This window comes from Rhopalosiphum padi, chromosome 2 (genome assembly GCF_020882245.1).
Source record: "Rhopalosiphum padi isolate XX-2018 chromosome 2, ASM2088224v1, whole genome shotgun sequence".
Lineage (NCBI taxonomy): Eukaryota > Metazoa > Arthropoda > Insecta > Hemiptera > Aphididae > Rhopalosiphum > Rhopalosiphum padi.
In genome coordinates, this window is record NC_083598.1 from 67,460,216 (window position 1) to 67,485,517 (window position 25,302).

Here is a 25,302-nt window from a genome sequence, read left to right on the forward strand (position 1 = left end):
TTTAATAAATTAAATCATCTTTATGATAAGTAATACATGGTATTAATAGACTAAGTTTTTCTAAGATAACAATATGAACAAATATCCTACCTGCTGAATTTAGAACTGAAGCAAATGTTCATAGCCTCATAGATAGGATTCAATTTCAATGCAGTGCATTATTTTTTAGATGCTCTTTTGAGTCTAGGACAATGCATTTTAAGTACATAATTTGTTTCATATTACAAACATTTCAAAATTAAAACTTATATTATCGACTTTTTGTGAATTAAGAAGTAAAAAGAAATATTGTTTTCAAAATACTTTCTTTTAATAGTTATTAGATATTATTCTTGCATACCAAATGTTGATATTAATTATTTTATATATGAATGTAATAAGTTTTGAAATTGATCGTAATCAAATGTGGGGTTCTTGGCAGGATTACAAAATTAATTATTAAATTAAAGGTGCGTTTAAATTGTATTTATTTAGAATATAAATGCTGTTTATTTATTAAGAGTGTCTATTACTGTAATTTTGTGTACCTATAAATCAAAATGTTGGTTATTTCTTAAGGAATTATATTGAGTTGAAAAAAATATTTTTTAGAGCAAAAAATTGTTTTTATAATAAAACATAAAATATTATATAGTATAGTTTAATAATAATATATATTTAATTAATTAAATAAGTAGAATGCAATTAAAAGTACCCTGCAAAGTGTTAGTCTACTACTCCATACTAATATGACTAATATATAAAATTTGATTCTTGTACTAAAATTTTCTAATTAATATTCTACTTTGAAATAAAAAACAACTTTTTTGTTTTATGTGTGTTACTACTATAACAAACCACAATATTTAATAATAAATTATTGTTATAATTGTTGCATAATACACATGGGTATTATAATCGAATAAATATCAAAACAGTTTAAAAAGGTGGAAATGTAGGATAAGGCATTAATTGGGTATAAAAGTATTCAGGTTGATTGTGAGAGAAATAGTTTACTGTTGAGTTTATGACGAATGATTGTGATTATAATCATATCAAACAAACTCATTTATTTTAATTACCCAGTTCCAGCTGTTTTGCACTACCCTTAAGTATTTTAAAATATATTAGCATTTATTTAAAAATAGAGTAATACAATTATTTACAATTTAGCTAGTACAAAAATTGTGTATTGTTAAATATACTTTATTGGGTGAAGATGAGTAATAGTTATTTCAATATTATAAAATTATTATTGTTTAAATGTTATTCATTGCTTTTACCTCAAACTGTACTGTAACTATATAAAATATTAAAGAAAATTAAATTTGATTAAAGAAATAGAGTAAACATATGTTAGTGTAATTAACTAATGTTCATTAAAAGTTATAGGTCATTTCTCTAAACCTTTTGGTATACTTGTGAATTTTTTTACGGCAACCTAATGTTTATTTTGTGGATCAGATTAAAATAAAAATAAAACAACAAGCATCAATTATTATTTTTGAAAAGAAAAGTAATTACAATTTTTTTAATATTGTAGCTAGGACACAATAAAAGATACAATTAGTAGTAATTTGAGCAAAACAATTTATTATGGAATAATAAAATAAAATACATGTTTATAAATTCGTTGTTTTTGAGATCAGAAATCAAGAGATTTCATGTTACAATGAAGTGGATAATAACTGTAATCTTTAGTCTATACAGTAAAAATAAAAATTTGAATTAAAAAAAATACTTAAATTATTTTTTAAGCACTCAATCAGATCAATTAACAAAGAAAAAACAAAAATAATAAAATACTAGTTAACATAAAAAACACCAAATAAATAACATAAATATATTTCTAATATAATAAACATTTGTACGTGTGTAGTAATTAAACCACATTCAAACCAAAGCAACATAATCACTGAATACATTTTTTTTCACACTTCTAACAGTGACATTGTGTTGATTTATTGTCTGAATGTGCTTTCAAACTATAACTGTGACATTATAAAACAAAACGATTGTGATCCTAATTACGAAGTACCATTAAGATATTGGTTTCATTTTTGGCAGAATTTTAATTTAATATTTATTTGAAAATTGTAATCAATAATGTTAATATATTTCAAGTGAATACTCGGACGGGGTATTTGAGTATTATAGACTCTACTAATAACTAAGAAGAACCATCAGGTTCACTTTTACAGTATTGGAGGTAAACTTGATAGGTGAATCAAATTCAGTTGTCACACAAATGAAGCAAACTCAGCAGTTTTTTTGTGGTCTGTATTTGTATCATAATACAATTTAAATCATAAATTTGTTACTTGCCTAACCACCATTATTTTTAGAGAAGAATTTTTAGATTATTGACATCCTACTGTATGGCCGTATGGGTTATTATTTAACTCAAAATAAATAAAACAACACAATAATCTATCTAATAAACCATAAAACAGTTGCACAATGAGAATATTGTTTAAGATATATGCTGTAATTAGGGAAGTATATTATTTTTAAAGACTTATATGAACTTGAATATTTACTATAATTACATAGTTTAAAAAAAAGGCAAAATCATTATAAAAACTTTTTGCATCAAGGTCAATGTGGGTACCATCACTTCTTCTATCTTATAGTTGCTACACCTTAAATCCATGACTATACAATATAATCTATAGCTATGTTTTCAAGTCTTAATAAATATAAATACTATATATTTTTTTCAATTATTTGATTTAGCTAGGGATATTAAATTATTAAACTGAAAAATATATTTTATGCCGATAAAATGGATTATTAACAATACCAACATTGACTAGTAACAAATATAAGAGTCAATCTAACATAAATTATTTTTATCAAGAAAGTTTATGTTTTAAAATAACATAAGTACAAATTTTAAGAAATAAAAATACAGCTGTGATATATCCAATGCTAGTCCAAAATATATTTTCACTCATACTTACATCCTTGAGAACTAATTCTGGTGAACCATTATAACAATATATCTACAAAACAATTATATTAATATGATTAAAATTTATATTTATACATAATATAAACACACAATAATCATAATTAAGGAAATATTCAAGATGTTTTGAAACATAAAAAATAGAATCTTCAGTTATTTAAGCCTTAAGATATTGCACTGCAGTCATATTGAAATGCATGTCAATATTTTAAAGGTTTAAAAAAATCTAAATTTTTTTTACATTAAAATATTAAATAATTGATATAATAATTCTATGAATTGACCTTTCAAAATAATGATAAACTGTTCAAAGAGTTCAATTTTTATAAAAAATAATTGGTATAAATAAATAATATATTATTATTTTAAACATAAACGGTAGGAAAAGTTATTTTTGGTATAGCCATTTCTTAACATTTACAAATTAAGAAAAATAATTTATTATATTTTATTATTTTTAACTTACTTCTGGACATGGCAACGCAGATCTTTTGAAACCATATATAGCATGTAAAATACCTTGCATAGAGTGTTTCAACATGGATATATCATAAATCCAACTATATATTTTTGGTGTGTCATTGATACGTAACATAATGCCCGCAAATATTGTCATTGGTAAAATAATTGAAGATATAACAATAGTATTTATCTGCGATCAAAATGGTATACATAGTGATTTATAGATTTACTTCAAATGCTTAATTACAATATAAAAATCAACTTACAAGAAAATTCTTAAACAAAATTGCAACCAACATGCCTGTTGCTTGTGACATCAAACCAGTTACAATCAACATTAAAAAAACCATTAAAAACCTGAATAATTCAAATGGTTGCCCAGTCATTAAATAAATCACAATACAAAATAGTCCCGTAGATATAATCTAAAAATACATAAAAATTAAATTATCAAACAAAATAAAATGTTATACCACACTATATGTTTTTCTTAAATAGTATATAATTGAAATTCTTTTAAAATACACAATTCTTGTATATTATACATTTAAAGTAATTATTAATGTGTTAGTTTTAAATTTTTTCTTAACACTATTTTTTTTTTTATAATTATTTTTTATGTTTAGTGTATAATTCAACAATTATAATAGATAATACTCCAATTTCTAAACAAAATTTTAAAACCTTTACAGAATAGATTTTTGTGTAATGAATACCGATTACCAATTCAATATTACTAATTATGATAAGCGCATAGGGTATGTTAACTGTAATGTACATTATAATAAATTATACAGACAGTTCATTGCCTTTCAAAATTTAAATGTTTATTAATATGTATAATATTACAAAGCTTTACTCTAATAATTAATATAAATAAAATAATGAGTTAGAAACCTGTAAAGGTAGATCCATTAATGTCACACACGTGTAATATGAACGAAGTGAATACCACTGGTTGAAATATTCTAATCTCATAAGTAACAATTCCATTGGAACTAAAATATGTATAATTAAACGTAAAAATTGGTATTATTTATGTATTATAAAATAAAATGGTACTCACATTTTATAGACATTGAGTAGGCAGATAAGTAAACAATAGCCATCATACTGAAGTATAACATTATTACATTATCCCGTGTGAACGAACCACTTTTGCCAATATTTAAATATACTGAACCAAACAGAAAACTCATTAAAAGAGGTACAAATATTCTTACTCTGATAAAGTCCTAAAAATATATGAGAAATAGATATGATTTAGTAAGATTTTGTATGATGTATATTTTGTAGAAATAGAGACATCAATCAAAATATATTATTCAGTTAATAACTATATTAATACAAAAATGTAATCATTTGATTTATTCATTAGCCTTTTTGACTAGAATACCTCTTATTAAAGATGTAAAATACAAACACTGTCTCTAGATGAGATGATTAATGTTCTACTAATTAGTATTCGTAGTTCATTGAAAAACTTTGAGATGCATTTATGTCTAGAATAATTAGAACGATGACTTTGCATTTGAACACCTGCTATGTATAAAGTAATATATTCAATATTAATATATGATAAAATAACAATATAACATTTTTTTACTCACTGTTTTCAATACTTTTGGCATTATTCCAGTCATTTGATTTACCGTTATTGATATATTTCACAAGTGTTTCATTGTGATCACCATATTCTCCAGAACTCACTTCAATGACTATAAGTTAAAAATAGAAATATTATCAATAATTTTGCTGTGCATAGTAAGATATATTGATAAAAACATTAAAGTTTAACACACCAAAATCTGCAGGATTATGATGTAAGGGACACTGGAGACCAACAGATGATAGGTAACTTATAAGACTTGATGACTGTCCACGGTAAATGCACTGACCAGTGGGTGATAATATGTATAATGCATTAAACATTTCCAATTGGGAAGCAGATGCCTGATGAATAGTGCATATAATTGTTTTGCCACAATTGGCTAGGTCTCTTAACATAGATACCACATAATTTGCAGAGACCACATCTAAACCTCTAAACAAAGTAAAGTATAATTTTAGTAACAATTAGCATCAATAAATAATTTACCAATATTTACGTAGTTGGTTCATCAAAAAACATCACTTTTGGATTACGTATTAATTCTACAGCAATAGATAGTCGACGACGTTCACCCCCAGATAATTTTCCTGCCAAAGTCTGTTCTTTTTCTGACAACTTTAAATTATCCAATATTCTTTTGATCTGAAAAATAAATTATACATAACAACTCATGTCTTTACTTTAGCTATGTATTAAAGTATTTTATAAATACAACTAAGACTTAAACTCTTTAGTAACTAACAATCATAATTTTATATTTTAATTCTTTTTATTGATGTAAACTTAAAAGTAAAAAGTAAATTTAATCAAATCTCATTTTTTTGTTTTTTTTATTATTATTTTTTAACTATGTATTTATTTATATTGTTAAAATTACTTTTATAATTACTAAGTAGATATTTGCCTAATATGCCAAACTAAAATAAGTTTAATTATTCATTAACTATATTATTTATATAGATTATAGATAATTAAATATTAATTTTAATTTCTTACTAAGATTTTATGGTAAACATCAAGTTGTATTGTACAGTTTCTAAGTTTAGAAGCTATTTCCATTGATTCTAAAACAGTAAGATGAGGTTGTAAATTATCTTCTTGCATTATATAACTCAATTGTTTTATGAATTGTTTTCGATTGCGAGGCCGTCCATTAATAATTATATCTCCTTTGTAACCACATGTCCTATGAATAAATTTAAATTATAAAATAAATAATGTTATACAAATAAATAATAGATTTGTTTGATCATACTTATAACCAGAAATGAAATTCAACAGCGAAGACTTGCCAGATCCAGAACATCCAATTATAGCACATGCTTGTTTTTTATGGAATGCACCGCTGACATTTCTTAAAATCTGTTTTTTCTCTGAAACAAAACAAAAATTATTGTTTTAATGTTTATTTATTTTCTAGAGAGATTGACCTCTGGCATTTAAACTATGGTTGACAAACACAGCACAGATAAAGTATATATGTTATATACTTATATATCACAGAATCCAAAAAAAAAATTAAATATTACTAGTTACTGAACTTAAATTAAGTCAATAATTTCTACCATCGGAGGTGATAAGACCGTCTATTTTTTTTCTATAATTAAAATTTTTTAATTACAGGCCAATCGCCAAACTGTGATAATTAGTCAGATTAAAAAAATAATTTACATATATAATGTCGTTATATATTTAATTATTTAAATTATTTAATTGATATCATGTTCAGTACTATAGGAGTGTAATTAAATGTAATTATGGTTTTGTTATAATATGTAACAAATTATTACGATTATAATTATTAATTAATATTGCACAAAACTTTAAACAGCACCCAGAAGACCTTGGACAACGCTAGCCAATATTATTGTTGACGTCAATGCCGTCTTATATATTGTATTATTTTTTCAAAATATTTGATACCCACATATTATTTTAAATTATAACGTAACAAATCATATTCATATCCGGATGACCGGTTAATATTTCGGAAATCTATATTATCCGACCGTTGTTGACATTTTAAAATTACAAATACAATACAACAATAAAGGTCCTTATAATTGATCGTGTTTATCATCATCATTGTCTCAATACCTGGTCCGAGTATCCTGCCTGGAGTCCAGACGGATACCGAGTACGACACGTCCGAAAACTGTACGTCGATCCCTCCATCGTCCACCAACAAATCGTCGCGTTCGTCCATGCCGCTACACACCGGCAAGCATCGATTGCAGACTGCTGACTGCGGGCTGCGGAGTGCTGACTGCTGAGTTACTCGGGCAACTCACCGCCCACAAACCTAGAAGTCAAGAGTCGACGGTAACCGAACTACTAAACGCGGACCGCCGCCGTCGCGCGGATACTTACATATATTTATCGTGACGTCGTTGTTATTATTATTCGAGTGCTGCGCGCGCACGGCGAAATACAATTTGTTGTCAATTTTGTCATGTGCGCGGGTACGAAATTACGAGAGGAAAAGCAAAACAATTATTATTACTTACGAATAATACCATATTAATGTGCACGCCGTTCGTCGCGAGCAAGGCCGATTTTCGTTAATCCTGTTTGCCGTCGGTGGTCAACAGTCGTTATTATTTATTATTATTAATTATTGTGATTATCATCGTCGTCGGCCTGCTATCGCACTACGGCGTGGGTGGTATAGGCGGACGGCGGTCGCCGCCGCAACTTGCAATCGCGTAGAAGGGTAACAGTCGGTGGGTGGATGGGTGGGTGAAGGACGGACTCTACGCGATGTAATACGCGGCTGAGGATATGGCGATGTACGATAGAGCGTGATGAGATGCGGAAACGTGCAGCGTGGCTTCGAAAACGACGTCCAAGGCCGGAATGCATGACACGCAGATTGCAATACTCCGAAAACTTAAATATGATCGATACAAAAAATAAAATAAAAATGTGTCCCTTTAAATATATGTACCTGAACGTCCTGAATCCATTAGGATTAAAATTATTCAATATTTTGTAACGATTAATTAATAAAAGTTAAAATGCTCCCCCCCGCTAATATTTTTCTGAGATTATTCGTGTTAATATTAGATTTCTGATTTTTCATTATGTAGTGTATACCTATATAACAGGGACTATTTTTAATTAATTTAAGGATTAATTCAAATTTTGATTTATAAATATTTAATTGTTTGTGAGGTACACATAATTTTAATTTTACTTATTTTTTATTTACATATCAATTTATTTTGTCTTACCATGGTGTTTTATCAATAAGTATTCCCTTGTATGTTGCATCGTTGCATTGATATATCTCATATAGTATTAATCTTTCGAAGGTTTATACTTATACGAGTTACCCAAATGCACGCATTTCAGTGGCGTTTACACTATACGGTATACTTATATTAGGCTATAATGGGAACAGAGGCATTCCCTCTCTAGGAAAGTGCTTTCCTCGTTAAATATTGTTTTGCTATAAAGGATTAAGCTTACATTTTTTTTTTTATAAAGTTTTAGTAAGGTATTTAATATTTCATCTTTCTCCCTTGAAAATGTTCCCAAGATATATATATCATTGCACAAATGTTATTGGAAGCGGGGAGGGTTACACCATTGGTGAATAGCCCAATATATATGTGATATATTATGTTATACCTATAACCTTTACCTATACCTATATCATGGGCGAAGGTAGGAAATATTTTCGGAGGGAGATTTGGTCTAAATCTATATTAATATTATAAAATAATGAATAATTTATTTGTATGTATTAAAATATTAAATAATACAATTGTTTTATTTAATTTCGGGGGGTGTTTGAATACCCAAACCCCTCCCCCTTACCTACGTACATGACCTATATTACTTATCGGTTATCGCTATGTATTAGATTATTATATTTTTTTAATCAACGGTATTTTATAGGTATCTACTGAATACTGGAAATAGATAAAATTAGTAATAAAAAGATCAATAATATTTTTGCCTCGATAGTTAGTATTTCTCGTTTATTGTTAAAATAGTCAAAAGGTAGTAGATAAACTATACTATGCAGTATTTTTTTTTTATTTAGTAAGTATTTAGGTTGCACAGATGTATATTGTATGTATAGTACAGTAAACACTGAACATCACGACCTAATTTAATACCAGCAGTTAACAAAAAACTGTAAATTATTTAGATATCAGGTATGTACACCATTGCCGAAAACTACAAGAAAACAATTTTAAAAAAATACAAAATAAAATAATAATTAATATTTTATGTTAGTACCTAATTAGAATTTATATAGAATAAACATTCTGCAGATGAATTTATGATTTTATAATACGCATTTATCATGTTTATCGTATTAATATTTGATAAACATTACTCGTACCTATAACTTTTATTTTAGAATAAAAAGGTAAATTGTATAACCACTTTCATAATGATTTTTATAAATTAAAAAAACAAAACAATTGTTTTAAATAACGTTCATTATTATGTCATGTCTCTGGATTTTAATGTTTTAAAAAAATAATAATTTCGATACAGTTAACAAGATAACTTGTAAAAACCTTTATTACCTATCTCGAATTTAAAAATGCAGGCCCTGTTTTTAACAATTAAACATTAATTTTTACTACCTTAAAATACTATAAATTATAATAGTTATTTATAATGTTTACACCATTTATTCACTATTGTACGTAGTATACGTATACCAACATGCTGCATTCAATATCTCTGTCTACTTGTGCTAATTCACATGGCTATGAATTGTTTTCGCTGTTTTCGAAGATTTTTTGGTTTCTTGTCATTTGTAACGGTCTTATACAATTGTTATTGGTAAAAGCTATTTAAGGGTCAATGTAATATTATAGACACATTCTAATTTATGATTTAGAAAAAACACTAGGCAATAGGTCCTCAAGGTCCTGGTATGAATAATAAGAATGATGCTAAAAACAAATCGACAGAAATCAATCAGACATTATCTGCTAAATGAAAAACTTGAAAATCTATTCTTTAATTATCAACTAGCTATGGACTAAGAAGTGGAAATAAATAAATTATGACCTAAATGAATTAAATGCAATTAAAACATTGGAAAGTACAATCAATTATTTTTTCTTCTCATTTATACTTTTCTTAAAATTTTAGACAATTCCTGTGTTAACTAAGAGTGCATAACGTTCTTTTCTAACATTAAAGTACTTAAAAGTGTATTTATGAAAAACTCTATTAGTTAAAATCGACTAACTGGATTAGCTCTTCTTTATATTATAGAGACTTTTTGTTTATCGTTTACAAATAGGTATACACAACGTACCCCGTTGGCAATGATTAAATGTATTTGTATAAATAATTAATATTTAATGATAATTTTTTATTAATACATCATATATTCATATCCATATGCCTATATATTTATATTTGTTTTTTTACCTATTACTAATAAAGTTGAAACCCCGATATATTAATAATATATACCTATACGCTCCAGGCTCCTATATACTGACCAATGGTTTTCAACCGATATCTCACAGACATTCTTTATTAGGTATATGTCTGAGCCATATAGGCGTGACTAATCTTTTAAGTTAGGCAGGGCTAAATTCCTAAAAATGTTTTATAGCAACATTTTTTAATTAGATTATTATTTTTATTGTTTTTATTGGGGTTTACAACTCACTTGAATGAATGAATGATTATTTATATGAAACATTAAAATTTTTTATATTACAGTCAAAAATAAAGTTAATACTAATATTATGTTTATAAGCACATACATTTACCAAAACATTCTGGGGAGCTGAAATCCACCCAAGCCCCCTCCAGTTACGCCTATGATCTGAGCAGTTTATTTAATTTAATGTAAACAATTAAATAGTAATCGATAAAAAAGGCCTTTGTTGAAGAAAATTTCATGGCTGAAACATCTTGTTTCGTAAAAAGAGAAGAGTATGTCGTGTTTTAAAAAATCTTAAAAACCACTGTTATAGGCTTATAGCCTATAGACACTCAAACTCAAATGAGAAATATTTAAATTAAAAAAATAAACTATGCATCAGAGCTCCAGCTGCTCCAAATAATAATTAGTACAAATTTTACCAACAAAACAAACCTAGCTTACTTCTTATAAGTTAGAAGACTTGTACAACGATAAATACATTCAATTCTAGCCACCCATAGGCTATAAGTGTAATCCGGACGAGGTTATTTTAGCAACTGTCGATAATAATTATTTATTAATAATATACGGACGCGCGTATAATCGGTATTGTACTATTATATCATTTATATCATTATAAACTTGTATTATAATGTACGTTCTATAGAATAGACTATCTATTAGCTGTATAATATAATATTGCAGTAATACTAGTAACAATGTACTTATAATCAAACATTATAACTTAATTCGTATTCCGTGGTTAATCGCAACGTATAATAAAAATAACAAATCGACAACGTCCTTCAAATACTAATCATCGTCGTGACGTAAATTATTTTTTATTGAATAATTTATTTATTATACTATTTATATAATTGACACGATATTTAAAATGTTTGTTTATGACACAGATAGCGTGGACTATTGCCAAATAGGCAATAACTGCAGATGATAATAATATATAGTTTGGAAAACAATCAACATATATAATTTACAAAGTAGTAAATAGATTTAGAATTAAGAATAGCTAATTAACAAATAACAAGTGACGATTTTTCTGGAAAACTAGAGGGATTTGGGGTTCAAACCCCCCGAAATAATTTCGAGGACCGAGGAAGAAATCGTTTTATTATATTGTGGTAGAATTTGTATTGTTACATAGCTATGAATTAACGTAATGTTATACTCGGACAGGAGCCGATATGGCGATATTGATCAAAGATAATTGTCATTCATAATTCAGTATTCACATTGTTGAATCGTAAATCGCAATAACAAAAGTCAAAAATAGATATTATCTGAAATCATGTTATCGGAACGAAAAACAGCTGTAAACATGATTTTGATACTCTCTACACTGACGAGAATTGCCGGCCGGGAGGTTTTCTGCTGATAAGTGATAACGTATCTATGGTGTAATGAACAATGCTCGTTTAAACATTATAGTATTTTTATTATTACGCTACTTCCGTAGTTCCGTGACGGTCACAGTAGTCATAACTCGTAGGCTGCCGCAATACAATATTAATAGTTAGTAGTAGTAAACACATATACATATATATTAAGATAGGTACACACTATACACTAATTGTACCACCTACTTATCAACAATACCCAATACTATAATTGCAATAATATTTACCGATTGGTTTGCAGCGAACGGATAACGTAAATAATAAACATTACTGCGCAAACGACATAGTAATCGCGTTCCGATTCGATCGTTGTTATACCTCGTCGACGACCATAGCCAAAAAAACTCGCGTGATCGAGCTATGAACGACGCCGCCGGTGGTCGACAGTCAAAGCTCGAGGATCTGGACATCACCAAACAGGAATTGGACAGTATCGGCGAGGCGTTGAAGAATGAACAGTTCCGGAAACTGCTGTGTGAGTATGTGGACGAAATCAACGACCCGGAGAACCGAGCGCAGTACGAACGGGAGATCGAACAGTACGAACTGGAACGCGGAACCAGCGTGACGTTCGTACGCCCTCGGCCCGGCTACGTGTTGAAGACCAGCGCCAACGGCGTGCGAAAGGTGTTCGTCAACGTGTGCTGTTGCGATGTGCTACAGAAACCGACCAGCCGATCCGGCACCGGCGGCGATCACTGGTCCCTGCCACACTGCCTGTCGCCGGTGCGTCAAGATTACGACAAGGCCCACAAACCGTGCGATGTGTACGACGTGGTGTTTCATCCGGACGCGCTTGAATTGACCAAGCACGGCAAGAGTCTCAGAGACATGGTCGAAGACACGGCACTCAGTATGATCGAGAAGAACAACAATGTAGTTTTGGACAAGGCTAATCTCAAGTATCCAAAAATCGCATTCAAAGGTGTCGCCCGGTCGTTGGTCATACGCAAGCCAATCAAGGATTTCCAGCCGTCACCCGAACTCCAAACTTCTGATATACCCGGATGCCCTTACAAGCCACCAGTCGATCGACCGGTTCAACATCATGATCTGGGCTCTTTGAAACAAAAGTCACTGTTTACTGTTCCTAAGTACATAATAAAATATCGAAACGATATAGACATCCAAGAACATGGATATAATATGCATTGTAAAATGAATGCGGTCATACCAAAAGAGTTAATTATTGAAATTAACTTGCCGCTTTTGGATTCTTCGGCCAATGTAGAACTTGATGTGCTCCCTAAGACATTGAAATTAGTTTGTCACAAACCTTCAAAATATAAACTTGATATCAATTTACCTTATAGTGTACTGGAAGAAGAGGGTAATGCTACGTTTGATCAAAGTACTAAAAAGCTTATTATACGCCTTCCGGTCTTGCGGACAGAGCCATCGCTAGAATATGTCAAACATCTTGTTAGTGAGGTTGAAATGCCAAAAGATGAAAATGGTCACGACTGTGGTGTTGCAAATAGTAATTTAGACAATATTGTGATTGATAATGAAATTAACATTAATGACCAAGATTGTAATACTATAAATGTTAATAAAACTGTAGTCACTAATAGTAACGACAATATGAACACAAATGATCTTAAAGACAATGCTGTTTATAATAATTGTAATAATAGTAACATCACCGAAAATGATGTACACTATATCCTGCCAGAACACGAATTTATTTTTGAAAATAAATGTTTTCTTACGCTCAATGTAAAAAATGTTGATCCAACATCGATTGATGTGATAGTTATTAAGGATAAAAATTTGATCTCCGGTAAATTTCATTCCATTGGTTCAGGATTTTTTCCTATATGGTATGCTTTTTGCTTAAAAATTCCATCCGAATCGAGCTTATTAAAGTCTGATGTCAACGTATTACCTTCTGATAATAATGTTATATTAAATTTTTCTATACATTTTAAACCGGACAATAATCAATATTGGTATGGCCTCAATGAAGATAACTTAATAATCCAGTGTATTAAAATGGAAACACTCAAGGAAAACTCAAAACCTTTAACCAACGGTGTTACAATTCCTCTCAATGACAGTGATGATGACAATGATGATGATGACGATGATGTATTTGACGATAGTAAAGAAGATGAATCAAATACACAAAAACAACAGAACATCAAGAAAAATGATGACAATTATCAGGGCAAAGATAAAAATGGTAAAACAACCAAAGAAAAGAGGAAAAAAAAGAAAGGAAAGAAGATTCAAAAATCAAATGCTATACCAATAGCTGTTGCCAGCAGTTTACCCGAATCTAGAAAAACAATAGATTTCATACCCGGCTCGTTGCCAATTGAGTTTAATAACATTAGACCAACAATTGTAAGTGTTTACTCTATGAATAAATAATATTGTATTTTATTTTTTAATTTTACCATCATTTAAATGAATATGATTTTTTTTCCAGCGTGGAATCTTAAAAAAAAGAGCTTTGTCTGAATGTAGTAACGTTGATGACATAAATTTATCTCCTCGAACATATAGTTCATCTGTGGACAATGTGGACACTGAAAGTTCAGACGTATTGGGTTCAAGTTTGAATGATTTTACTTTTAAAAAAACAGTTCGTTTTAATGATCATGTCATTGAAAAAAAGATTAAGTATGCAATATAAAATTTTATACAATATTTAAAGAGTATTTCTTTCAATATAATTTTAAATTTTCAGCTTCAATATAAGCATAGCAGCACAAGCAAAAAAACACAGACAACGTCAGCAGCGTAAGCGTAATATACGAGAATATAACACTCCCAGTGAAAGTGAAGCATCTGAAGCTGAAGACAGAGTATATGGACCACTAAATGTGGTTTCAGAAAGTGAAGAGACCAGTGTATCAGAAAGCAGTGCTGGCGAAATGTCTGATGACAATAGTAATGCTCCAACAACAACTATATCATCAAAAGTCACAGTTGTAGCTGACTCTAAGAAAGATCATAAACGTCGCAAGAGTAAATCAGCCAGGAAAAATGCTTCGCTTGCGAAACAGGCTTCGACCAACAATTTGATATTTCCTATTGAATATTGAGCAATATTGAACATCAGACCTCTTTTATATTACTTAATACAATCATTGAATCATATTATGAACATTTATTTATTAAATTACTTTATGGCTAATGTTTATTAGATGTTTTCTTTGGGTGCGTAGTTTTTTATTTTTATTATTAGAAACATATATAACACAGTTTTTATTTGTAAATTATTATCGTCTTGTTTGTTTTTTTCACCTACATTGGTTGATTATGTATTTTTTAAACTATTGCAGTCTTTTTGTATTGAAATATATGTATCTATGTTGAAACCAAAATGATTATTGTATTTTATTTGTTTTTTGTGATATTATCAATAGCATGTACTGTTATTGGCATGCATCAGGCTAAACAATTGTTTTTAATAAAATATACTAGTTTAAAATAAAAATTGTAAGTAATAACTGATCAATCATTGGGATCACTAATTAAATGCCTTTGGTTATTATAATGTAAATTAGATAAACTATTTATTAAAATGTTCTATACATTAGATTGAAAACATGAATTTTCCTATGAATCATGTTTATCAATTGTTATTACTTATTATGTATGTATTTAATATCTATACAATAGATATGCAGATATTGCAGAAGCTTGACCGAAAATATTGAGAATATATCTTCATGTGACTAGGTCAGTAATTGTATTTCAAACAAACCAATTTATCAAGATAATAAATATTATGTTGAGTTCAGCTAATTTCTTATGAAACAATAATATACAATTTAATAATGAATATCACCTAATTTATAAGTCAAAAGATAAATAAAACATAATTAATAATTATTCGTAAAAAATTACTTCCATGCACATAAAAAATTAAAAAACAATCTTTTGCATAATGGTCTCCGAACTTTTTTAATGAGTTACTTTAATAGGTGTTTATTCCATTTTGGTATAAATATTTTATATATAAAAAAAATAACAATAATTAACTCAGAAAAAACTCGTAATATTTTTTTATAAAAAAATTAATTTTATAGAATAACATGAGATATAACGTTTTATGTGATGTTTAAAATGTACAACATTGTTTGATTCACATCTATTGAACTTATGATGTAATAACAATTTTATAATATTTCAACATTTTGAAATATATTTAAAACAATTGTATGACGTTGGTTTATGGTCAACAGACACAGCACATATTGGGTTTAAATATATCAAAAAGTAAAATAATAGATACAACTCAAAACTGTATAAAATGTATGTTCATAATAAATTATACAAAGTAAATATGTTGTATACTGTAAGTCTAGAATAGTCATTCTACTTTATAAATAATAATTTACAAATTTAAATATGTAAACAACAAAGATAAATCAATAAAAACAAATTAAACAGTGATAAAGTCACACAGCAATCACCAGTCTTATTAATTATTCCATTAGTTTGTGATTTAAAAACTTAAATTAAACAATTTACTTTATTTTTAATTTAACATAATAATAATTATTGAGTATCACTTTTATGTTCTGTCTTTGGCAAAGTTAAACTAGGTAACAGTATAAATAGTATACCAATTATTGGTAAGAATATAAACGTACATGGTTCAAATAAAAGTATACTGATGCATTAGCATACTATAATGTTTAATAACAATTAAGGCCCTCAGTGAATTTCCAACTTTTTTTTCAACACTAAATATGTTAACACCTTCAACAGCAAATAAATGGTGGTAACAGCAAGAAAATTAAACCAATACTTGTTGACTGGCATGTCTAAATTTTTTAAAATATTTGAGGGTGAAGTGCTGTAACAGTAAATCTGAAATCATTTTTAGAGTTTAAATATCATATTATAGAACTATAAATCTTCAAACATTACAGCAATAACATACTTTGGGGCAATATAACCTGGGTCGATCCAAACCGTAAACACAATGCACTATTCCTTCCATGGCATGTTTCATGAAGGAAATGTCAAACAACCATCGAAAAATCTCTGGCGTGTCAGAGATTTTAATGAAAATTCCACCAAACATCATCCACGGCATGAGTAGAAAGCTGGTTAGAATTGTACTGAACTATAAACATAGTTTTAAAAATAGTAATAAATATTACATGTTAAACAATGTTAAATCCATATAAGTATTATTGTATTTAAGAATACTTACCCTTAAATCGCTAAACAATGTTCCCATTAACATGCCTATAGTCTGTGATAATAGTCCCACCATTAACATCATGAGCGTATATAACCCAAACCTGGGCCATTCAAGTGGTTGTCCAGTAAAATAGTACAATACCACACAGTACAAGAACGTACACAGAACCTGAAAGGTAAAATTAATTAGTTAATAGTATAAAAAAATAATATCAGAGGTATATTTTAAGACTGTTTACATAAATAGATGACAATATACTAATTAATACAATATTCTAATATTTAGAAAACCAACCACATATGAATATGAGAATACTCATATGTATACATGTTTTTTCTTCTGTATTGGTCTAAGTGGGTAGGATAGGTTAGGAAGACAAATTAAATCTGTACTATATTATATTAATAACTTAATATACTATATTATATTTAATTACATATTAAATTTAACTAATTAAGTTTTGGTACAAAACTTATATTTAAAAAAAAATACTTTATTTATTTTATTAGAATTTTTCAAATTATTACCTGAATTGGTAGGTCTACTATAGTGAAACTTAGATAATATGACAACAAGGAATACCACTGATTGAAATGTTCTTTTGAAAGTATTTGAATTTCTAAGGGAACTATAACACAAATACATTATATACATTATAATTTAAAATATAGCTCATGAATCTAGCTTATCATACACAATAGTTATTAATTTATAACTATTCAAGACTTACAGTTGATTATCATTGAAGAACTAGCAGTATACATAATAAACAGTAAACTGAAGAATAACAACATTAGATTGTCGTGTATAAATGATGCGTTAATACCAACACCAAAGTATACCCAACCGTACACGGCGCTAACAATAATATGAACCAGCAATCTTGTAATGATGAACTATAAATATAATCAAATACTATGTTGTATACTAAATAAGTACATGGTAAAAATAAATCTAAATTTGTATTATAAATACTTTTTCTCTCAATGTCTTAACTGCACACCTATGCGATAAAATAATAAGTTGAATCAAATGGTTGTAAATATATTTTATAAATTGTCCATCTTGACATTCATCATTGATGACAGCTGTCAACTTATCTTCTGAAATAAGATAAACCAGTGTTATATTTTGGAATAAAAAACTATATAAAAATCTAACAGGAAATTTCACATCAGAAATTGAACTTGCTTGCTAAACAAGCACACCATACAATTATTTGTACTTATTTGATTCATGTTTATAGGCCTATAGTACAATATTGATTAATATTTACTTCATATTAATTTGGTTTGTATGCTGTTTAATGCCTATACAACATGCTAATATTAACAACTTAAATAAAAAATATTTCATTTTTGACTAACCTTTAGCTAAATGTTTTTGACTAGTATTCTTTAACCATTCTGTAGACTTTCCATTATTAATATATTGTACCAATTTTTCAGTATGATCTCCATACTCTCCAAGACTTATTTCAATAACTGTAAAAATCATAAATTAATTCATAATGTTTATAAAAATTGTAAAACAAAAATTCTATAAATAGTAGTTAAATACTAACTATAGTCTGCAGTATTGTGATACAATGGACATCGTAAACCATGTGCAGCTAGATAATCTAAAAGATTTGATGTCGAACCATGATAAATACATTGGCCAGATGGAGTAAGTACATAAAGAATGTCAAAGATCTTTAATTGTGAAGCAGACGCTTGATGTATTGTAGAAATTATATTACGGCCAGAATTGGCCAATTCCCTTAATGTGTCTAATACTTGATTTGCTGATAAACTATCTAAACCGCTAAATTTAAATATAATAAATATAATCAATCTAATCACTGAAATATTATAGTATTAAAATATGGTAATTATAAAAATATTTATTTAATCATATAATTATATTTATTATTTTGTACTTGATAAACAAAAATATTATCAACAATAAATAGAATCTCTTTAAGTTAGCTCACCTGGTTGGTTCATCAAAAAACATGATGCTTGGATTATGAACCAGTTCTAATGCAATGGATAATTTTCTACGTTCACCACCAGATAAATTAATTGTAACCGTATGTTGAATTTTAAGCAGATTTAAATTTTCTAAAATTAAATCTATCTGAAATAATACATATAACATAAGTGCTTGTTAATGGATTATGGGACTAATTAAAAGTAAATTTCTACCATTTTAAGTTTGTTCGCGTTTAATGATAAAGTTAAACATTTTAATTTTGATGCAAATTCCATAGACTCTCTGACTGTTAATTGCACATGAAGTTGGTCTTCTTGCATAATGTAACATGATTGTTTCTGAAATGATTTCAATTCTTGAGGTTTATCATTGATAAATATTGTTCCACTATATCCACTAGTCCTATAATTAATACATTATAATAAGATTATTTTTACACTATCATAAATCAAGGTTATACTGGTTTTATGAAAACTATTAAATGTTTACCATAAAATAACATATTATTTATAAACATTACAGTCAACTTTTTAAATAAAATAACATTTTCTAATTTTAAAATTCTTGGTTTAAATAAACAACATAAAGTTGTAAAATAAAATTTAAAAACCATTATTAATAGTTAATAAATAATTTACATAATTTCTAATGTATTGTAGGATTTCTTTATTTGAAAGTTAAAAAAATTATATACTTCTTTTTAAAGTAATTTACTTACTTATAACCAGATAATGCGTTTAATAATGACGATTTTCCAGATCCCGAACATCCAATAATTGCACATAGTTGACTTTGATAAAATGCACCGCTCACACCTTTCAAAATAGTTTTCTTTTCTGTAAATAAAGTGTTATTAAATATATTAATATTCTTACTATTTTAATTTTTACATAATTTATGAAAATTAAAAAATATACCTATTTTAAATGTATCTGTCCAACTGTTTACTTTGTATGTTAAATCCGCAAATCTTATATCAAGACCTTTGTTTAACAACATTGAATTCATTTCCATATTTCCATGTCAATTTATCACCAAAATTATATTAATTATAGATAAAAACTTCATTAAACAAGGTTTCTAGTACATCATCTGTCAACAATAATCATTATCATGCATCTCAAAGGTCAGTTTAATAAATAAAATATTTAGATTAGAAAAGAGGTTATTTAGCTGCTATATCTAAATACTCAACAGTTGTAGGTACTGTTGGTAAATCTACATAATTATAAATAAATTTCAAATAATATTTATAAATTGCCAGTCAAAATATATCATATAATTTGATACAAAATAGGTAAATTATAATTTATTTAAAGACTATAAAATCACCCACTAATAAATTTATAATTTTTTTTTAAACTATAATTTAACTACCTGTTAAACACTGTACATTAAAAATGTCAAATTAGTGTTAGACATTAGGTAGGTACTATTAAAAAAAAAGTAAATATGAAAGTAAAAATAAGTAAACATTAATATTAAATCATTGATTATACTGACATTTTTTAATTCTACATCCAAGGCGTTTCCCTGCATTCTAGGTAGTATGTGCAGCCACGTCATATTCAAGTGTTTATTTATATAGGTACCAATGTAAATATATGTGATTGCTTTGATTTAAATAAACGTTGTATTGATTGCAGCAACATACTGATGTTGGTGAGTATATATTTTGATCTTCAATATACACTCATTACACAATGTCAATAAACTGACTATTTTCAAGTTTCAACACAACAAAAACTATCATTAACTTAAAAGTGATAAAACAAAGGCACAACGACTGACACTTAAACAACTGAAGATCATTGAACCGAGAAGATTTATCTCAATAATTCTGTTTAGTAACATAGTATAATATTCTATTCAGGACTGTGTTAATGCTAAAGTATCAATTATGTACAATTTACAGTATTTATACTATAATGTACTTATTTAATGTATAATAGTTATAGTTTTAATACTATACAATGTACATTATTATCTACAGACTTGAAGTATACAGAATCAGAATACACTATACAATACAGCTAGTATACAATGCACACTACAGTACTATTACTACACAGCCAAGGTTTGTAGATTATATTATCTATATGCATTATACAACCGTGTTCAAGCCTAAAAGACGAAAATATTTTCGTTAGATAAGAAATTTGAAATGTATTTACATGACGTATATGTACAACAGTCAACAGAGCAACATGGAGTCGCAGTCTAGCAGTAAAATAGCTAACTAATAACTTCAAACTCGTTATAAACATTTTATGACATGAGTTATGATTTTATGAGAAACCAAACTTGTTTGCAATTATCAAGCTAAGCCTATAAAAATTGAACACTACAAATTAAAACATTAAACAATTAAACAGCAAAAAAATTTGAAGTTTTCATGATTTTGTTCAGAATCTAAAATGTCAAATTGAAAATAATTTATAAATAAAGCATTAATACATTATATTATGTAGTACCTAGTAGTATTATAATACTTATCTGCAATAAAAGTAGAAGTCGGAACCGGCACTCTACTTATAATAATTATAATTATAATTAGTTCATTCATATAATCTTCGTGTCCTTTGTAACTGGAGGTAAAACTTTTACCAGGGCCGTATTACCGCTTAGGCTGTTTAGGCTAAAGCTTATGGCGGCAAAAACTTTAATCCTCCCTTTTCGGAGGTAAAAATCGCCTGTTACAATTATATATTATATGAACGCATATTAATAAACTGATTTTGAAGGATTTAGTATATCTCTTGCAGTCATATGCAGTCTTATTTCATTTACCCGTCATAGGCTATAAGCTATATCTATAATATCTAGATTTTATAATTTACTTTACAGGTTTTATCTTAATTTAAAATTGATATTATAATTGGAAACCAAAAGGTGTTTGTAATAAGGAGTAAGGACTAATAAACGGTGTTTGTCAATAGTCATTGTAAATGATGACGATTTCTAGTCATTGAATCGAACACTGAGTTTTTTTTCAAATTATCTAGTTTCATTGGAAAAATAAGTCTGTAGACTTAAATTGAAAGACCCCCTCTTAAAAAGTATAAAACGAGTACAAATAAAACAAATCCTCGTTAAAACATTAAAATATAATATTGTACTTACCGTCGGTACTATCTACGTGTTATACATAAAAATAATCGTCTTTGAAAAATAAAAATGGTGTTAATTCCTATAATACTGGCCGTTGAGAATAATGAACATTACACTATAGCTGGCTATAGTAATAAAAAAAAAAGTTGTACTCGTCGTCTGGAAGGCGGCATGGACGAAACCAGAATTTAGTCCATTTGCAATTCAGAGTTCAAACGTCAAACAGCACCACACGAGAGTAAAAATGGCTGCAGTCTATATGAATCAGCCAACATCAATGAAATCGAATTCACCGACTCACTGTTGTTATATTAATGAAATAATCGCGGTAATCGTATACAATATTATCATTATCGCAATACAATGATTTCGTGCATTGAAGGTACAGCAGTTGCGACGAACCGACGACGTACGTAAAATTGTAGTTCCGTGGGCGTAGGTAGGAAATATTTTCGGAGGCGGTTTTTGTCTAAATCTATATTAATATTATAAAATGATGAATAATTTATTTGTATATATTAAATAATACAATTGTTTTATATAGGTAATTTCGGGGGGTGTTTGAACACCCAAAACCCTCCCCTTACCTACGCCCATGTGTAGTTCTTAGTTTGAAGCCGTTGGATAGGACGACAGAGTCAGAGAGTATAGGTACCCCCGAGAAAGAAGAGGTACGGAGTCTGGCGATAAGTCACCAACGCGCGTTTTCCGGCATCCCGCGCGCGATGGTATGACGAGTTCACGGGTGTCGCATGCTCGGTTATAGACGCGTTAGACCCCCTGTGCATGGCGGCCAGCCGAACGGCACACGCCTTTTACAATCTCGCGGCCCGACGGCGAAACGGTGGCTATATTTTGAGCGGTACCGGAGTGGACAACGGTGCTAACCTTATTAACGGCACCATATAGCAGTTATGGCACTTGTTACTAATTTACGAGAGATCGACAATTAATCGTTACATCCGACTGGTTGATGGGCACGAAACGTCATGGATAACGGTATATATATAGTTAGAGTGAGAATGTACTGCATCGCGCGTACAAATAAGATATAACGACAAACGGTATAAAAGGCGGGCGGCGGTGGAACAACCGGCGAAGAAGCCTGACAACAACGATAAAAACATTAAAAACGTACTTTGACGTCGAGTAAGTTGCCACGAAGCGGTGGCACACTAGGACGCATGTCAAAATGAAAACGTCCCGGTGTACGACGTGTCGCGACACTGCCGGCGAAGGCTGACGAACAGCCGAACGCAATCGAAGACGCATAAAAGTAATACGGCGACCGATAAAGCAGCCGATCAAAATCGCAAATGGTATTTTGCGATCGTAGTAAAATATAATGTTAACATTTGGATAATGTTAACATTAACCGGATAATATTATTTTAGCCAAGAACTTCACCGGCGAAGACACGCGATTTCGATGTGATATGACGTCCGGTAATAGTGAATTTGACGGGCCGTATAGGTATTCATAACGAAACTGATGCGCCACCAATAACACACGAGGTTGACACGCATATATATATATGATGGCAATGTAAATTACACACCAAGACGTTAGACGAATGGTGAATCGTCGGACGGCCGTACATTTTACGCATCAAAACGATATAATATGGTTTTAAGTGTATCAAACACTCGTCACTCATTCTACACTAATTAATTTTTAATTATAAGTATATCATTTATTTTTTCAATATTTATAAAACTTTTATACGATTATAATCTTCAAAATACTTTCAACTAGAAATATTCATTCAGCAAACTATGATGTACTATTATGTCTCGGCTGATGGTATACTTATTACGACCGAGTGACGTCGAGTTAAATTAGTTGCAGATATAGATATGGTATAGGTATTGAAAAACTTCAATTAAACATGATGTGTAACTCAATGCATAAATGTAGTTAAATTGTCTGTACAATGCGCCGGACAAGCCGAGTAATGCGATACACATAATATTTTGTATAATAATAATTATTATATTTATATTTATTTTATCTTTTTAGCTTTAAATACAGACGTTATTAACTATGAATAGTTAGTATACAATATCACTTATTTTATTAATCGTTCATTATCATAATAATGTTATTAACCACGTAATAACTATTTATCCTTTATCTTGCACAATTATTTTTAAACCATATTGAATTATTAATATAAATTTGATTTTTTAAATAAACTCAATATTTCAAAATGGAAGATTGATTTAGTTTACACTGTTTACAGTATATAAAGATAGGCTATACTGCTATAGTGCTATACGGAACATTCATTCGTTTATTTTTTTCTTCATAATTTTTAATTTTAAACATTATACATATTACTTTAATACTTACGTCTTAACATCATATTTTACATAATTACGGTTTAAATAGCCAATTTACTCGTATAGTGAAATTTTGATACAATATGTATAATTTTTAAATATAATAATTAAGATCATGAGTATTCATTTGATATGAGATATGTGTCATGATATTCTGATGTTTTTAAGAAAATGCGCAGCTAACTGAAACTATGTTTATTAAAAGAAATATATATTATAACATTTATATAAATTATAACTATTGTTTTAATAAGAAAATCATTACATAGTGTTTAGTAAGTTAGTCTGTTGATCATTGTTTTTGTATTCGTAATTATTAAATATAATGTCAACGATGTTTGCACATATTAATATATTATGCATCATGCATGATAAATCGCATCACACTAAGTTATCTATGTTGTATATGCTATTTCTCACTTGTAATATTAGTTATATTACAATAGTACACTTGCACGTCCTAGTATGTAGCAGGTCAGCAGATGTTAAGATATTATGCTTTTAAAATTGGACTTTAATCAAATTAAAATATAATAATATTGACTGGATACCGGTGGTTGGTTTATAAATTGTGTATGTATTGATATATTAATTTATGATGGGTAAACAAGACTTAAAAAAAATA

At 28.5% G+C, this 25,302-nt stretch overlaps 3 protein-coding genes across 6 annotated transcripts; 1 reads left to right on the top strand and 2 right to left on the bottom strand.

Moving 5' to 3' along the window:
• Positions 1-1,552: 1,552 nt before the first annotated feature.
• LOC132920388 (ATP-binding cassette subfamily G member 4-like) lies at positions 1,553-7,674 on the bottom strand. 2 transcript variants are annotated; one of them, XM_060982746.1, is made up of 13 exons: positions 7,395-7,674; positions 7,122-7,326; positions 6,280-6,397; positions 6,021-6,210; positions 5,521-5,666; positions 5,215-5,456; positions 5,023-5,130; positions 4,836-4,954; positions 4,479-4,647; positions 4,310-4,410; positions 3,679-3,837; positions 3,417-3,602; positions 1,553-2,984 (listed from the first exon to the last, which is right to left on the bottom strand). In XM_060982746.1, the coding sequence occupies exons 2-13, from the start codon at positions 7,228-7,230 to the stop codon at positions 2,835-2,837; spliced, it is 1,797 nt and encodes a 598-aa protein (XP_060838729.1). In that variant the 5' UTR covers positions 7,231-7,326; positions 7,395-7,674; the 3' UTR covers positions 1,553-2,834. The 2 variants fall into 2 exon arrangements, with proteins under 2 accessions (XP_060838729.1, XP_060838730.1); XM_060982747.1 differs by lacking the exon at positions 7,395-7,674 and having other exon boundaries at positions 4,836-4,951; positions 7,122-7,380.
• A 4,395-nt stretch (positions 7,675-12,069) lies between these two features.
• Positions 12,070-15,412, top strand: LOC132920850 (protein kintoun). The gene is made up of 3 exons (XM_060983566.1): positions 12,070-14,426; positions 14,512-14,705; positions 14,773-15,412. Exons 1-3 carry the CDS (start codon positions 12,438-12,440, stop codon positions 15,128-15,130), a joined length of 2,541 nt encoding a protein of 846 aa, XP_060839549.1. The 5' UTR covers positions 12,070-12,437; the 3' UTR covers positions 15,131-15,412.
• Positions 15,413-16,068: 656 nt separating this feature from the next.
• LOC132922033 (ATP-binding cassette subfamily G member 4-like) lies at positions 16,069-21,588 on the bottom strand. 3 transcript variants are annotated; one of them, XM_060985334.1, is made up of 13 exons: positions 21,399-21,588; positions 20,142-20,316; positions 19,943-20,060; positions 19,437-19,626; positions 19,223-19,368; positions 18,812-19,053; positions 18,615-18,731; positions 18,223-18,350; positions 17,978-18,143; positions 17,775-17,875; positions 17,257-17,415; positions 16,981-17,166; positions 16,069-16,907 (listed from the first exon to the last, which is right to left on the bottom strand). In XM_060985334.1, the coding sequence occupies exons 2-13, from the start codon at positions 20,236-20,238 to the stop codon at positions 16,752-16,754; spliced, it is 1,806 nt and encodes a 601-aa protein (XP_060841317.1). In that variant the 5' UTR covers positions 20,239-20,316; positions 21,399-21,588; the 3' UTR covers positions 16,069-16,751. The 3 variants fall into 3 exon arrangements, with proteins under 3 accessions (XP_060841317.1, XP_060841316.1, XP_060841318.1); XM_060985333.1 differs by having other exon boundaries at positions 20,728-21,588; XM_060985335.1 differs by lacking the exon at positions 21,399-21,588 and adding an exon at positions 20,602-20,691.
• Positions 21,589-25,302: the final 3,714 nt, after the last annotated feature.

Bases quoted from the DNA above. Each gene is read 5' to 3' on its own strand.
- LOC132920388 (XM_060982746.1), bottom strand. From the start codon at position 7,230: ATGGACGAACGCGACGATTTGTTGGTGGACGATGGAGGGATCGACGTA. The intron at 4,411-4,478 runs GTGAGTACCATT...TACATATTTTAG, and splicing joins CTACTCAATGTCTATAAAAT to TTCCAATGGAATTGTTACTT. The intron at 3,838-4,309 runs GTTTCTAACTCA...ATGTATTTTTAG, and splicing joins TAATGGATCTACCTTTACAG to ATTATATCTACGGGACTATT.
- LOC132920850 (XM_060983566.1), top strand. From the start codon at position 12,438: ATGAACGACGCCGCCGGTGGTCGACAGTCAAAGCTCGAGGATCTGGAC. The intron at 14,427-14,511 runs GTAAGTGTTTAC...TTTTTTTTCCAG, and splicing joins ATAACATTAGACCAACAATT to CGTGGAATCTTAAAAAAAAG. The intron at 14,706-14,772 runs GTATGCAATATA...TTAAATTTTCAG, and splicing joins GTCATTGAAAAAAAGATTAA to CTTCAATATAAGCATAGCAG.
- LOC132922033 (XM_060985334.1), bottom strand. From the start codon at position 20,238: ATGGAAATGAATTCAATGTTGTTAAACAAAGGTCTTGATATAAGATTT. The intron at 19,627-19,942 runs GTAAGTAAATTA...TATTAATTATAG, and splicing joins AACGCATTATCTGGTTATAA to GACTAGTGGATATAGTGGAA. The intron at 18,144-18,222 runs GTATTTATAATA...TTATATTTATAG, and splicing joins TTAAGACATTGAGAGAAAAA to TTCATCATTACAAGATTGCT.